This window comes from Chiloscyllium punctatum, chromosome 9 (assembly GCF_047496795.1).
Source record: "Chiloscyllium punctatum isolate Juve2018m chromosome 9, sChiPun1.3, whole genome shotgun sequence".
Taxonomy (NCBI): Eukaryota; Metazoa; Chordata; class Chondrichthyes; order Orectolobiformes; family Hemiscylliidae; genus Chiloscyllium; species Chiloscyllium punctatum.
The window spans coordinates 5,370,465-5,385,527 of NC_092747.1; the positions used below are offsets into that span (position 1 = coordinate 5,370,465).

General features: G+C 46.6%; 1 protein-coding gene and 1 long non-coding RNA gene across 7 annotated transcripts in view; one reads left to right on the forward strand and one right to left on the reverse strand.

The window, feature by feature from the left end:
* The window catches only part of pde2a (phosphodiesterase 2A), a 404,089-nt gene that overhangs the window by 179,959 nt on the left and 209,067 nt on the right, over positions 1–15,063 (forward strand). For all 6 annotated transcript variants that reach the window (XM_072576762.1, XM_072576765.1, XM_072576764.1 and 3 more), the window contains 2 exons: positions 3,878–3,967; positions 5,552–5,643. In XM_072576762.1, coding sequence (XP_072432863.1) covers positions 3,878–3,967; positions 5,552–5,643 — 182 coding nt within the window. The remainder of the gene's footprint in view (positions 1–3,877; positions 3,968–5,551; positions 5,644–15,063) is intronic.
* Positions 14,471–15,063, reverse strand: part of LOC140481102 (uncharacterized) — a 67,358-nt gene continuing 66,765 nt past the window's right edge. The window contains exon 3 of the long non-coding RNA XR_011961467.1: positions 14,471–14,626. This is a non-coding gene — a long non-coding RNA (uncharacterized lncRNA). The remainder of the gene's footprint in view (positions 14,627–15,063) is intronic.

Below are 15,063 nucleotides of genomic sequence, written 5' to 3' on the forward strand. Positions count from 1 at the left end.
GCGCTTGGTCAAAGAAACAGGGTTTAATTAATCTTTTAAAGGAGAAAAGAGAGAGAAAGAGGGACAGATGGAGAGGTCTAAGGGGGGTGGGGAGTTAGGGAATTTCCAGATCAGGGGGTCCAGCCAACAACAGTGCAGCAATAAAGAGCAGTGATCAATATTCACAAATGAGGGCGTCACTGGCTAACACCAGCATTTATTGCCCATCCCTAATTGCCCAGAGGGCAGTTAAATGTCAACCACATTGCTGTAGGTCAGGAGTCACATGTAGGCCAGACCAGGTGAGGATGGCGGATTTCCTTCCCTGAAAAACATAAGTGACTCAGATGGGTGTTTCCCCCACAATCAGCGATGGATTCACGGTCATCCTTCGACTCTTAATTCCAGATTATTTTTTATTGAATTCAAGTTTCGTCATGGTGGGATTTGAACTTGGGTCGCTGGAATGTTCCCTGGGTCTCTGGATTCCGAGTCCAGCTTGGGGTGATACCACTAGCCCATCACTTCCCCTGATTCATAGCAGCAGTGATGCAGACCAGTCTGGGGGAGTCCAGAATTCGAGGGCATAGATTTAGGGTGAGAGGGGAAAGCTATAAAAGAGACCCCAGGGGGCATCTTTTTCACACAGAGGGTGGTACGTGTATGGAATGAGCTGCCAGAGGAAGTGGTGGAGGCTGGTACAATTGCAACATTTAAGAGGCATTTGGATGGGTATATGAATAGGAAGGGTTTGGAGGGGTATGGGCCAAGTGGGACTAGATTCATTTAGGATATTTGGTCAGCATGGACGGGTTGGACTGAAGGGTCTGTTTTCCTGCTGTACATCTGTATAACTCTGAGTCTGTGAGTGCAGTGGTCTGGGAGTGAGGTGGGTTTGGAGGAGGTTACAGTGATAGTGAGTGATAAGACGGTTTGAACATGGGGATTGCAGATACTGCTGTTACTGGAGCGAGGGCCTGGGTCAGCACAGGGGTGAGGGCTGAATGGGGCTTTTGGTGAGTGTTTGAACAGCCTATTTTGGAGAACATTAAGTTCACAGACATTAGGAAAGAGGTTTCATATTGGCTTTGTTCATCATTCACACGCTGCAGGATTCACTCCGGCCTCAGAGAAGATCATGGGGTGGGGTCTCATTGGGCTCTGGGTGAAGTGAGCTGTGTCACTGTCAGACAGACCACCAATAATTCCCATCACCACATCGAGACCGTCCTGGGAGTGTTTGATGGGGACAGTGTAGAGGGAGCTTTACTCTGTATCTAACCCCGTGCTGTCCCTGTCCTGAGAGTGTTTCATGGGTGGGTGTAGAGGGAGCTTTACTCTGTATCTAACCCCATGCTGTCCCTGTCCAGGGAGTGTTTGATGGAGACAGTGTAGAGGAAGCTTTACTCTGTATCTAACCCCATGCTATCCCTGTCCTGGGAGTGTTTGATGGGGACAGTATAGAGGGAGCTTTACTCTGTATCTAACCCCATGCTGTCCCTGTCCTGAGAGTATTTGATGGGGGGACAGTGTAGAGGGAGCTTTACCCTGTATCTAACCCCGTGCTGTCCCTGTCCTGAGAGTATTTGATGGGGGGACAGTGTAGAGGGAGCTTTACCCTGTATCTAACCCCGTGCTGTCCCTGTCCTGAGAGTATTTGATGGGGGGACAGTGTAGAGGGAGCTTTACCCTGTATCTAACCCCGTGCTGCCCCTGCCCCTGGGAGTGTTTTGTGGACATGTCCTTTGTGGTAATGGTATGCCTGAGAAATGATGTTGTTCTTCAATGTTTGGATAATTTAGCTCCAGTTAGATTTCCTGGTATCGATGGAATTTAAACACAGGTGGTGGTATTTCTAAATTAATTCCCACAAACGCAACAGGATATGCAGGAGGGGGATGTTTAAAAATTGGCTGCTTAACTAATTGATGCAGTTAGCTCACAGAAAATGGATTGAGAATGTTTTATTCAGGAGAAACTGGGCACATTCCTGACACCAATCAACATTCGGAGGTATTATTTCTCCTGGAGGGAGGAGGACAAGGTGCAAAGCTCATGTCGTACTGTCTGGCCTTACTCTGTGTCTAACCCCGTGCTATCCCTGTCCTGGGAGTGTTTGATGGGGACAGTGTAGAGGGAGCCTTACTCTGTCTCTAACCCCGTGCTATCCCTGTCCTGGGAGTGTTTGATGGGGACAGTGTAGAGGGAGCCTTACTCTGTCTCTAACTGTGTTGTCCCTGTCCTGGGAGTGTTTGATGGGGACAGTGTAGAGAGAGCTTTACTCTGTGTCTAACCCCGTGTTGTCCCTGTCCTGGGAGTGTTTGATGGGAGACAGTGTAGAGAGAGCTTTACTCTGTCTCTAACCCCGTGTTGTCCCTGTCCTGGGAGTGTTTGATGGTGACAGTGTAGAGGGAGCCTTACTCTGTCTCTAACCCCGTGCTATCCCTGTCCTGGGAGTGTTTGATGGGGACAGTGTAGAGGAAGCTTTACTCTGTCTCTAACTGTGTTGTCCCTGTCCTGGGAGTGTTTGATGGGGACAGTGTAGAGGGAGCCTTACTCTGTGTCTAACCCCATGCTATCCCTGTCCTGGGAGTGTTTGATGGGGGCAGTGTAGAGGGAGCTTTACTCTGTCTCTAACTGTGTTGTCCCTGTCCTGGGAGTGTTTGATGGGGGCAGTGTAGAGGGAGCTTTACTCTGTGTCTAACCCCGTGCTATCCCTGTCCTGGGAGTGTTTGATGGGGACAGTATAGAGGGAGCTTTACTCTGTCTCTAACTGTGTTGTCCCTGTCCTGGGAGTGTTTGATGGGGACAGTGTAGAGGTAGCTTTACTCTGTGTCTAACCCCATGCTATCCCTGTCCTAGGAGTGTTTGATGGGGGCAGTGTAGAGGGAGCTTTACTCTGTCTCTAACTGTGTTGTCCCTGTCCTGGGAGTGTTTGATGGGGGCAGTGTAGAGGGAGCTTTACTCTGTCTCTAACTGTGTTGTCCCTGTCCTGGGAGTGTTTGATGGGGGCAGTGTAGAGGGAGCTTTACTCTGTGTCTAACCCCGTGCTATCCCTGTCCTGGGAGTGTTTGATGGGGACAGTATAGAGGGAGCTTTACTCTGTGTCTAACCCCGTGCTATCCCTGTCCTTGGAGTGTTTGATGGGAGACAGTGTAGAGAGAGCTTTACTCTGTATCTAACCCCGTGTTGTCCCTGTCCTGGGAGTGTTTGATGGGAGACAGTGTAGAGAGAGCTTTACTCTGTCTCTAACCCCGTGTTGTCCCTGTCCTGGGAGTGTTTGATGGGAGACAGTGTAGAGAGAGCTTTACTCTGTCTCTAACCCCGTGTTGTCCCTGTCCTGGGAGTGTTTGATGAGAGACAGTGTAGAGGGAGCTTTACTCTGCCTCTAACCCTGTGTTGTCCCTGTCCTGGGAGTGTTTGATGGGGGCAGTGTAGAGGGAGCTTTACTCTGTGTCTAACCCCGTGCTATCCCTGTCCTTGGAGTGTTTGATGGGAGACAGTGTAGAGAGAGCTTTACTCTGTATCTAACCCCGTGTTGTCCCTGTCCTGGGAGTGTTTGATGAGAGACAGTGTAGAGGGAGCTTTACTCTGTCTCTAACACCGTGTTGTCCCTGTCCTGGGAGTGTTTGATGGGAGACAGTGTAGAGAGAGCTTTACTCTGTCTTTAACCCCGTGTTGTCCCTGTCCTGGGAGTGTTTGATGGGAGACCGTGTAGAGAGAGCTTTACTCTGTCTCTAACACCGTGTTGTCCCTGTCCTGGGTGTGTTTTATAGGGATGGTGCAGGGCAGGCTGTACACTATCTGATGGTGGTGTAGAGGCTCTAGTCCAGTCTGTGATGAATGGCCAATCGAGATGCTGTTAATAAACTGTCGCTCTGTGTTTGTCTCTTTGCAGAATGCCCTGTTGGATCTTGCTTCAGTCATTGACACCCTGTCGTTACGGGCTGTTATCAGCGATGTCCTCTCGACCATCATCCCCAACGTGGTAGGTCATCAGGAAACATCTGACCTCATGCCTTGCTTCGTCCTGATTTGTTGCTCCTTCAGCTGTTGTTAAAACTGAAAAATAGCATTGAGCTGCTGGATCTCAGCTGCCCTCACACATCCACCTGGATTTGTGCTGATCCATCTCAATCCTGTAGCCTGAGAGATGGAGCTCCAGGCTAAATCCTTGTGAAAGGTATACCTTCCACTCTGCAACATGCAGCCTGGGGGCATCCAGGACCTACAGTGCGGAAAGAGGCCATTCAGCCCATTGAGTCTGCACTGACCCTCCAAAGAGCATCCCACCTGGACCCAACCCACCTGTATTTCTCATGGCTAGCCCACCTGGCCTGGATACTATGGGTAATTTAGCACAGCCAACCCACCTAACCTGCACCGATTTGGACTGTGGGAGGATGTGCAAACTCCATGCAGACAGTCACCAGAGGCTGGAATTGAACCCTGGCGCTGTGAGGCAGCAGTGCTAACCACTGAGCCACTGTGCCTGCTGTTTCTATGGTCTGTGTTGCTTACACTATCATAGTAGTCTCTTTGAGGCTGGACAATGGGTAAATCTTCCCCTCAGCTGTCCTGACAAACTCTCCTACTCATGCCTGGAACCTCACAGTCTGTACACTTCTTTTTAACAGAATCCCTACAGTATGGAAACAAGCTCTTTGGCTCAAAAGTCCATACCGACCCTCCGAACAGTAACCCACCCAGACCCATTCCCCTACTAATGCACCTAACCTACACATCGCTGAACACTACGGGCAATTTAGCCTGGCCAATTCACCCTAAGCTGCACATCTTCGGACTGTGGGAGGAAACCAGAGCACCCAGTGGAAACCCACGTAGACACAGGGAGAATGTCCAAACTCCACACAGACAGTCACCCAAGGCTGGGATTGAACCCGGGTCCCTGGCACTGTGAGACAGCAGTGCTAACCACTGAGCAAACTGTGCTGCCCCATGGTATTTAGCTTTATGCTTACGGAATATAGGTGTCACTGTCTGGGCCAATATTTACTGTCTGTCCCTAATTGCCCCTTGAGAAGGAGATGGTGTTCTGATATATCTGCTGCCCTAGAATTGCCCCTGAGCTGTCCCTGTCCTGGGAATGTTTGATGGGGATAGTGTACGGGGAGCTTTACGCTGTATCTAACCCTGTGCTGACCTTGTCCTGGGAGAGTTTCATGAGGAGATTGTAGAGGAAGCTTTATTCTGTATCTAACTCTGTGCTGACCCTCCTGTAGGGGTTGTTGGGGGAACAGTGTAGAGGGAGCTTCACTTGATATTTCTCCCCCTGACAAAACTCCAGGAAGTGCATTGACCAATTTCCAACGCCAGAAAAAATGCTTCAACATTGATGAAAATCAGATTTTAAAAAACCTGCCAAATAGGAATTGGATAAATAATTGAGAAGATATTATTTGCATACGGTTTCGGAGAAACAGGGCAGTAGGCCTAATCGTGCAGTTTTTTTTTCCCAGAGTGCTCTCTGTCCTGTTCTGTGAAGGAAAGACTTGCTCCTGATTTTGATATTAGGTTGTTGACCTGTTGCTGACCCTTCTGTTACCCACAGGAGAACATCTTCATCTACCTGCTGGACGTGAGCTCAAACAAGATGTTGTGTGACAACCCCCCACACGAGATGTCCAAGGAAGGGAGACTAAGGTACATCGAGAGGCCTGATGAATGACCTCAGGAATGGGGTCGTGGGTGGGGGACGTGGGAGCAAAGGTGGCAGCAGGAGGTCAGCGCCGAGATGTGGGAGCAGACGCCTTTGGGAAAGACAAAGAAGGAGATTTACAAGATCATGCAAGGGAAAATCGCAGAGAGTGTAGAGGCTGTTCATTTGGAAGAGAGGATAAAAGAGCAGAGTATTATTTAAATGGAGGGAAACTGCAGAAAGCTGCAACACAAAGAGAATTTGATAGGGGTGTGGGGACGAGGGGGACTTGTACATGAACCACAGAAAGCTAGCACATTGGGTTAGCAGGGAATCAGGAAGGGTCATGGGATGTTGGCCCTTATTTCAAGGGGGTTGGAGTATAAGAGTAGGAAGGTCTTACTGCAACTGTATAAGGTGCTGGGGAGGTCACTGATGGAGCACTGTGAGCTGTTCCCATCCCTTATTTAAGGAAAGATATCATTTCATTGGAGGCAGTTCAGAGAAGGTTCACTAGGATGGTCCCTGGGATGGGATGGGAGAGTGTAGGACCAGAGGGCACAGTCTCAGAATAAAGGGGCACCAATTTCAGACTGAGATGGGGAGGAATTTCTTCTCTCAGACGGTTGTGAGTCTTTGGAACTCCTTGTCACAGAGAGAGCTGTGGGGGCAGAGTCCTTGTGGATATTTAAGGCTAAGAGAGATTTTACATCAGTCGGGGAATCAAGGGTTATAGGGGAAAGGGCAGGAAGGTGGATGTGAGGAATGTGGGATCAGCCATAATCCGATTGAATGTGGGAGCAGGCTCAAAGGGCTGAATGGCCTCCTCCTGTTCCTATTTCTTATGGTTTCATCTTGGAATGTGTGTCGACAGAATTCTGAAAGGTATGACAGACAAGGATGGCCACAAAACATGGAATGAACTTCCTGAGGAAGTGCTGGATGTGGGTCCAATTACAATGTTTAAAAGACATGTGGATGGATCTATGAATAGGAAAAGTTTGGAGGAAAATGGGCCAGGAGCAGGCAGGTGGTTCTGGTTTAGTTTGGGATTATGTTCGGCATGGACTGGCTGGAATGTAGGGTCTGCTTCTGTGCTGTGTGGCTGTCTGACTCAGTGACTAGTTGAGGAGATTCCCTGGGCTTCACCTGCTGTACAAAATAACATTAGGATGCAGCTTCAGGACAGCCACTTATTGTAAGAAGGATGTGATCACTCTGGAGAGGGTACAGAGGGGATTTACCAGGGTGGTGGAAAGAAAGGGAAGTATTATTGATACTGAGGGAGCATATTGTATTTCTTTATGACTCTTTGACTCTGATTGCGGGCATTTCTTCCCTTCTCCTGGGGGCCAGATCTGTGTGCCACAGCACTCAGGCATTCACTCTTGCTTTTCCTCTATCTTCCCACTATGAGAGTCCTAGAGACTCAAAGAGATCTAAAGCAGAGATAAAAGGGCTTCAGCACATCGAGTCTTCACCAGTCTAAAACAATCGCCTCACTAATCTGATCTAATTATCCAGCACTTGACCCATTACCTTTTATGCCTTGGTTTCTCAAGTGCACATCTAAATCCTTCCTTCTGAGGGTTTCTGCCTCTCTCACCGTGACAGGCAGAGAGTTCCAGATTCCCACCATCCTCTGCAGTCTCAGAGATATGCGATTTCCTGGGTCCCTTCCACTAGCATCTGGCTTGGTGACCATCCAACCTTCCTCAGACACGTCATGAATATGGACACCCCAGTTAATGTTGGATTCACTGTGGCCATCAAATCAGAAAACAGCTTGGTTTCCTGGTGGGCCTCTGCTTTCAGCTTCCAGCTACTTCCCAACTCCTGGAACAATCTTCGACAATCCCAGAGCTGCTTGCTAGCTGACTTCATCCTCAATTGCCTCTCTCGGAATTGCACCCCGCAATTAACCCTGTGTGGGAATGCTGGGCTACCCAGATGGAAATGTAAATTAATTAACTTTGCCCTCAAAACATCCTTTTGAATCAGGGGTTCTCATGAATAGTTTTTTATCTGGATGGGGATAAATATGATCTTAACCACACTCAGCGATTCCTTTAAAAAATCTCTCACTTTCCCGTCACAAAATCTTCAAACAGCCGAAGACGATCCATTGATCTGTAATTGTCTTGTGGGTATTTGTTCAATTGCTGAAAGCCAGGGTGCTATTTCCCCATTTAATTTGATCCAAAGCATAAAATTCACTTCTTGAAACTGTTGTTCTCGCAAAATCCATACTCACTCACCTGCCCACCCACTCACTGCACACATCACAGACACACACACTCATATGAACAATCACTCACACACTCACTCACTGAAACACACACCACACCTAACATACACACGCTCACATATGTGTATATACAAGCATGTGTATTAACATGTAGCCTCACACATACACATCTGCAGACAAACAGGGGCAGTAATGGCCTAGTGGCATTATCACTAGACTGTGAATCAAGAGACTCAAGTAATACTCTGGGCACCTGGGTTCGAATCCTGTCATGGTAGATGGTGGAATTCGAAATAAATAAGAAATGTGGGATTGATAGTCTAAGGGTAACCATGAATCATAGAGCCATCCAGCATGGGAACAGACCCTTTGGCCCAACCAGTCCATGCTGATCATAATCCCAAACAAAACTAGTCCCACCTACCTACCCTTCGAAACATTTCTTATTCATGTCCTTATCCAAATGTCTTTTAAATGTTGAACTGTACCCACATCCATCACTTCCTCTGTGATTGTCAGAAAAACCCATCTGGGTCACTAATGTCCTTTAGGGAAGGAAATCTACCATCCTGGCCTACATGTGACTCCAGACCCACAGTAACGTGGTTGACTCTTACCTGTCTTCTGGGCAATTAGGGATGGGTGATAAATGCTGGTTTAGCCAGGGATGCCCTCACCCAAGAATGCATGTCTATACACATTGCACACATGTGTACCCAGACACAAAATCATATACGAGCATCATTGTTGACTCAGCATAAAGGTCCTCACTTAATACATGGTGTTTTTAAACACATGTAAAACATGTGATACAGTGTAAAAATGGAAGATGTTCTCTGTTTGAATAATCAGTGACTGAGCTGGTTTCAGGTGGGGTATGTGAAGCAGGAGATGAAAGCTGCGCTACTCTGATGTGACCTGAGTCAGTAACTGTTTACAATGAGCCTGCACTTATCTGGATCCTGGAACAGAGTTCAGTGCAATAAGGAATGATTTGATGACTGGAGGAGATTAAATTTTTACTTTTAATTAAACAGCGTCCTGCTCTTGTGATGTATATCTTCCCTGCTGTCTGCCAGAGAGCAGGATGTCATAAAATTAATAAAAATGACGCCACTTTATATAGGAGGCTAGTAAGTTGGCAATATTTAATCTTGATTTGTCACAGTCTGCTTAGCACCATCTGAGATGTGTCTCAATACAGTGTCACTGTTCACCTCCCCCCGCTCCCCCCCCCGCCCCATATCCTGGGGTAAATCTCATATTTACTGTTCCAGCGGCCCTTCCCCCTTTCTATCTGATCCATCGTTCCCCACCACTGTCTCAAGAACATTTGCATCTCTCCCTTAGCAGTACACTGCCCTTTCTGTAACAGGATGCAATTAAATTGTGCCTCAGGTATTCAGCATTTCTTCCACGTATCCCCCAGCGATGTGTTTTAAGATGGGGACGTGTGTCCTTGGTGTCACCTTTTCTGTGTTGTTTGTCATAAATATCTTCCCTCCAAGATCATTGTTAATAACCGTTGTCCAAGCCAATGTTCCAGCTGTTGGTGAGTCAGTGGATAGCGCTCCCTTACCTCTGAGTCACAGAAACATTGAAGCATCAAAATTAGGTGTAGGAGGAGGCCATTCGGCCCTTCGAGCCTGCTCCACCATTCCATATGATCATCCACCTCAGTCCCCTATTCCTGCTCCCTCCCCCTTATCCTCTGATCCCTCAGCACTCAGAATGGTATCGATCTCCTTCTTACAAACATTCAATGTTTTAATCTCAACTGCTTTCTGTGGCAGAGAATTCCCCAGGCTCTCCACTCTCTGGGTTAAGGCATTTATCCTCAGCTCAGTCCTGAAAGACCTACGCCATATCCTTAGACTGTGCCCCTGCTTCTGGACTCTCCCACTATCGGGAATATCCTTCCTATGTTTATTCTGTCCAGTCCTGTTGACATTTTCCAGGTTTCTATGAGATTCCCCTCATTCTTCCAAACTCCAGTGAATGTGATCCAAACGGATTCCTACCCTCCTCATACATCGTCCCTGCCATCCCGGGAATCAGTCTGGGAAACTTTTCGCTGCATTCCCTCCATCACCAGGTAAGGTAAGGAGACCAAAACTGGACACACAACTCCAGGTATGGTCCCACCAATGCCCTGTATAATTGCAACAAGACATCCCTGCTCCTGCATCTCAGAAGGTTATTGCTCAAATCCTACTCCAGGGTTTTTAAAAAAAAATTATTCATTCATGGGATGTGGGTGTCACTGGCTGGGCCCAGCATTTATTGCCCATCCCTAGTTGCCCCTTGTGAAGGTGGGGGGGGTGAGCTGCCTTCTTGAACCATGTGCTGCAGTCCGTGTGCTGTGGGTTGACCCACAATGTCCCTTAGGGAGGGAATTCCAGGATTGTGACCCTGAGACAGTGAAGGAACAACAATATATTTCCAAGGAGAAAGTGAGGATTGCAGATGCTGGAGATCAGAGTTGAAAAGTGTAGTGCTGGAAAAGCACAGCAGGTCAGACAGCATCCGAGGAGCAGGAGATTTGACCTTCAGGTATTAGCTCTTCCTGGGTCATGGGTTTGGAAGGTGCTGTCTGAGGAGCTTTGCTGACTTTGTCTTTGTCACAGCGCCAGGGTCCCAGGTTCGATTCCACCCTCGGGTGACTGTCTGGGTGGAGTTTGCTCTGGGTGCTCTGATTTCCTCCCACAGTCCAGGGATGTGCAGGTTAGAGTGGATTGGCCATGCTAAATTGTCCTTTGTGTTCAGGAATGTATAGGTTTGGTGCATTCGCCATAGGAAATGTAGGTTAAAGAGTGGGTCTGGGCGAGATACTCTTTGGAGGGTCAGTGTGGACTTGCTGGGCCAAATGGCCTGTTTTCACACTGTAGGTGTTCTTTGTTCTGCAGTGCATCTTGTAGAAAGTACACGCTGCTGTGACTGAGCATTGGTGGTGGTGGAAGGCGGGTGGTGCCATCAAGCGGGGGCTGCTTTGTCCTGGATGGTGTTAAGCTTCTTGAGTGTTAGTTGGAGCTGCCCCCATCCAGGTAAGTGGGGAGCATTACATCACACTCCTGAATTGTAGATGGTAGACAGTCAGGAGGTGAGTTATTCGCTGCTGTATTCCTGGCCAGTAACCTGGGTCTTGTTGCCACTGTGTCCAGTTGACTTTCTGATCAATGGCAGCCCCTAGGATTGAAAGTTTAAGGAGTGATCTGAACAAAGTCTTCGCGATATTAACAGGAAAAGACAGAGTAGCTGAAGGTAAACTGTTTCCACTAGTTGATTTCGGAACTAGGGCCATAATCTGAGAATTAGGGCCAGACCTAGAGAGGTTAGGAAGCACTTCTCCTCACACAAAGGGAATTCAGATTTGGCAATGCCATTGAATGTCAAAGGGTGGTGTCTTGTTGGAAATGGTCATTGCCAGGCATTTATGTTCCTGTGGCACTCTGAGGGAGTGCTGTACTGCTGGAGGTATTTAACCGAGGTGCCACCTTCCCTGCTGTGCTCCTGTGAGAACGAGACAGTGAAGTTCCTGTCTGGTGTATCCAAGTTAGTTCCTCAACTGACATCTCACAAAACAAATGGTTTCACTGCTGTTGTTGGGAGCTTGCTGTGCTTTCCAGCATTGTAGCTAGGATTGCAGTCGAAAGCACACTATTGGCTGTAAATCACTTTGGGAAAGTGCCGAGGTCATAGCCAGCGCTGGACAAATGCACTTCCTTCTTTGTTTTAACAGTTGGTGAAAAGGTTCCTTTTGGTTATTCACAAAACTGGCAGACAGGCACCTTTGAAAATGATTTTAAGTTTATTTCGAAGAAATGTAAAGAATAAATGTGGATTCAGTTGATCAGAGCAAATGTCTTTGATCCTTGCAGCCTGGTAACTTGAAGTTCCTTTATATACATATCCATCAATGGTTAAGGAAGACTTACTGTATTTCATTCCCACCTTTGTACAGCGTTTTCACTGTTTAATTAGTGAAATTACAGGGGTCAGTTCACACAATCAATTCTTCCTGTGACTGCAATTAGCCTGTCTCTCCTACCCCTTCAGTGACGTTACTGTGATTCAAATCAATCTTTTATTTTGAAATGTTAATACTAGAGAATAAAGTGGAGGCGTCACTGCCTGTTCAGTATCATTTTCTGTGCGCTGCCTGTGAATTAAATCACTTCTCGCAAAAGGGCTCTCAGAAACCATCTCACCTGATATACTTTTCAGATTGAAGGGCTGTCTAAAGTGACAGTGAGAATGGGTGTGTGGGTGTGTATGTATCTGTGTGTGGGTGTGTGTATGTGTGTGTGGGTGTGTGTGTCTGTGTGTGTGGGTGTGTGTGTGTGTGTGTGTGTGTGTGTGTGTCTGTGTATATGGGATTCTGTGCCTATGACTATGAGAGTATGTCTGTGTGTTTGTGTGTCTATGTGTATGAGTGTGCATTCGTATTTGGGTGTGTGTGTTCATGCATGCGAATTAATGTATGTTTAATGGTATTAAGTGTGTGTATATGTGTGCTGGATGTGTTATGGATGTGTGTGTGTGTCAGTATATGCTTGGTATGTGTATGCACAAATGTACTTGTGCATTTTTGTATGAGTGTGCGTAAATGTGTGTGAGTGTGCTTTTGTACGTGTGTGTTTGTAGGTCCTGTGCTGTGTGCAGATTTGGTCTCCTTACTTGGGATAGGATGGACTGGCACTGGAGGGGGTGCAGAGGAGGTTCACTAGGTTAATTCCGGAGTTGAGGGGGTTGGCTTATGAGGAGAAACTGAGTCGATTGGGATTATACTAATTGGTATTTAGAGAATGAGGTGGGGGGGGGGGACCTGCTAGAAACATATAAATGATGAAGGGAATAGATAAGACAGAAGCAGGGAGGCTGTTTCCACTGGGAGGGGAAACTAGAACTAGGGGGCACAGCCTCAAAATAAAGGGGGAGCAGATTTCGGACGGTGTTGAGGAGGAACCTCTTCACCCAGAGGGTTGTGAATCTGAGGAATTCCCTCCCAGTGAAACAGTTGAGGCTTCCTCATTGAATGTTTTTAAAGCAAAGATAGAGAGATTTTTGAACAGTAAAGGAATTGGGGGATATGGTGAGAGGGTGGGTAAGTGGAGCTGAGTCCACAAGAAGATCAGCCATGATTGGGGTAGGCTTGAGGGGCCAGATGGCCTCCTCCTGCTCCTGGTTCTTATATTTGACTGTGCTTGGGTGTACCTGTCTAAGGGTGTATGTGTGTGAAGGCATGTACATGTGTAGGTGGGCATATGCATGTGCTGATTGTGTGTGTATGTGAGTATGTGAAGGTACATGTGGGTGTGTATGTCCGTGTGTACATGTGTGTATATGTGCACACGTGTGTGTGTGTGTATGTGTGTTTGTACGTTGTACATACATGTTTGCGCATATTATACGGAAAACAATCCCTTAGTGTTGATGCTGTCAAACCCCTTTGTATCTGTGTTTTTCTTTCTTCTCAACTCCTTGGAATATCAAACCACTCATCCCATTCAAGGACAGATCCCCATTCCAGGGATCAATCTCATGAACCTCCGAGTCATTTGTACCTTTCCTTAAATTTGCACACAATATTCCAGGTGTTGTTCTCAACAAAGCCTCTTGGAACTGCAGTGGGACTGCCCTATTCTTATTGAAGAGGATTCTAAAGCACGTTAAATGAAAATCAGTCTGCCACAGAGCTGCAGCATGTCAGTAATGTCACTGGCCTCGGTCGCCCAGCTCATGCTTTAGGGTTCAAATCCTATCACCGCAGCTGGGGAAATTTGTAATTCACTAAAGACCTGGGATGGAATGCTAACCCAATTGCAATCATGGAAATGTTGTCGAATGTTGTAAAAGCCCGTTTGGTTTGCTCGTGGCCACGAGGGAAGGAAATCTGCTGTCCTTGTCTGGTTTAGCCTGTATATTATTCTAGACTCTTAATTGCCTTCTGAGTAATTAGGAACAACACATATTGGTCTTGTCAGTGATGTCCATATACCAGAAGCAAATAAGGACAAAAGCTTTTGTCATTACTTGTTGTTTGTTTTTTGTATTCCGCGTACTTCAGTGTCTTTGATTGTTAGTATTTGCAAGTTTGCAAAGCATCTGTACTTTCCTCCCAATCCTGTGTTTGATGTGGAGGTGCCAGTGTTGGACTGGGCTGGACCAGGTCAGAAATCACACAACACCAGGTAACACACAAAACAAAACCTTTATAAAATGCGTCTTTTTTTCAAGCAATACTCAAGTTCTGTACCATCAAACACAGAGGTCATAGGTCATATGACACCAGGTTATCATCCAGCAGGTGTATTTGGAAGCATTAACTTTCATAACGCTGTCTCTTCATCACGTCAAATCAGTTCACCAGTGCTTCTGAAAGCTTGTGGTTTCAAATAAACCTATTGGATGATAACCAGGTGTCATATGACTTCTGACCTTGATGGTACAGAACTTGAGTATTGCTTGGAAAAAAGACGCATTTTATAAAGGTTTTGTTTTGTCTTGTTCTCATCAGGATAATTCACAAGAATACCAGTTTAAAGGGAAAACAACATTTTATACTGTATAAAATGAGAGGGCAGTTTGTTTGACGAGTAGACTCTGGTAGAAGTGAAGCCAGAGAGAATGCACCAGCCGAATGATGACTGCCAGTTAACTGCCAAACTTTAAACTAGACAGGTGGATGCTGATTGCTTAAGGTGTCACTCAGAGGAATGAAATAGAAAAGGCTTGTCAACCTGAAATGAAGTGGAGTGTGTAATTATTACATGGCATTTTAAGTTTATTCTGCTATTCTATTCTTCTCACAAAGTGAATAATACCTCACTTCTCAAAATTAAACTTGCCACACACGTACCTTGCCCATCTCGCTATGTTTGCAGCCTCCCTGTGTGCCCCTACAGCTTACTCTTCTATCTATTGTCAAAACATTTCAAAATCTACTCTGTATCTCCTCATCTAAGACATTAAATAGATTGAAAACAGGTCAGGCCCCAGAAATCATTCTTATGGCACTCTTCTATTCGTTGGCTGCAAACTGGGAAATGTTCCACTGAAACGATCTTTCCAATCACTGAACCCAATGGAATGACCCTTTTCTTGTGGTTTAATGAGTGACAACTCAGGGGCTGGCTTTTGGAGGTCCAGGTACACTACATCAATGGACATGATTCGG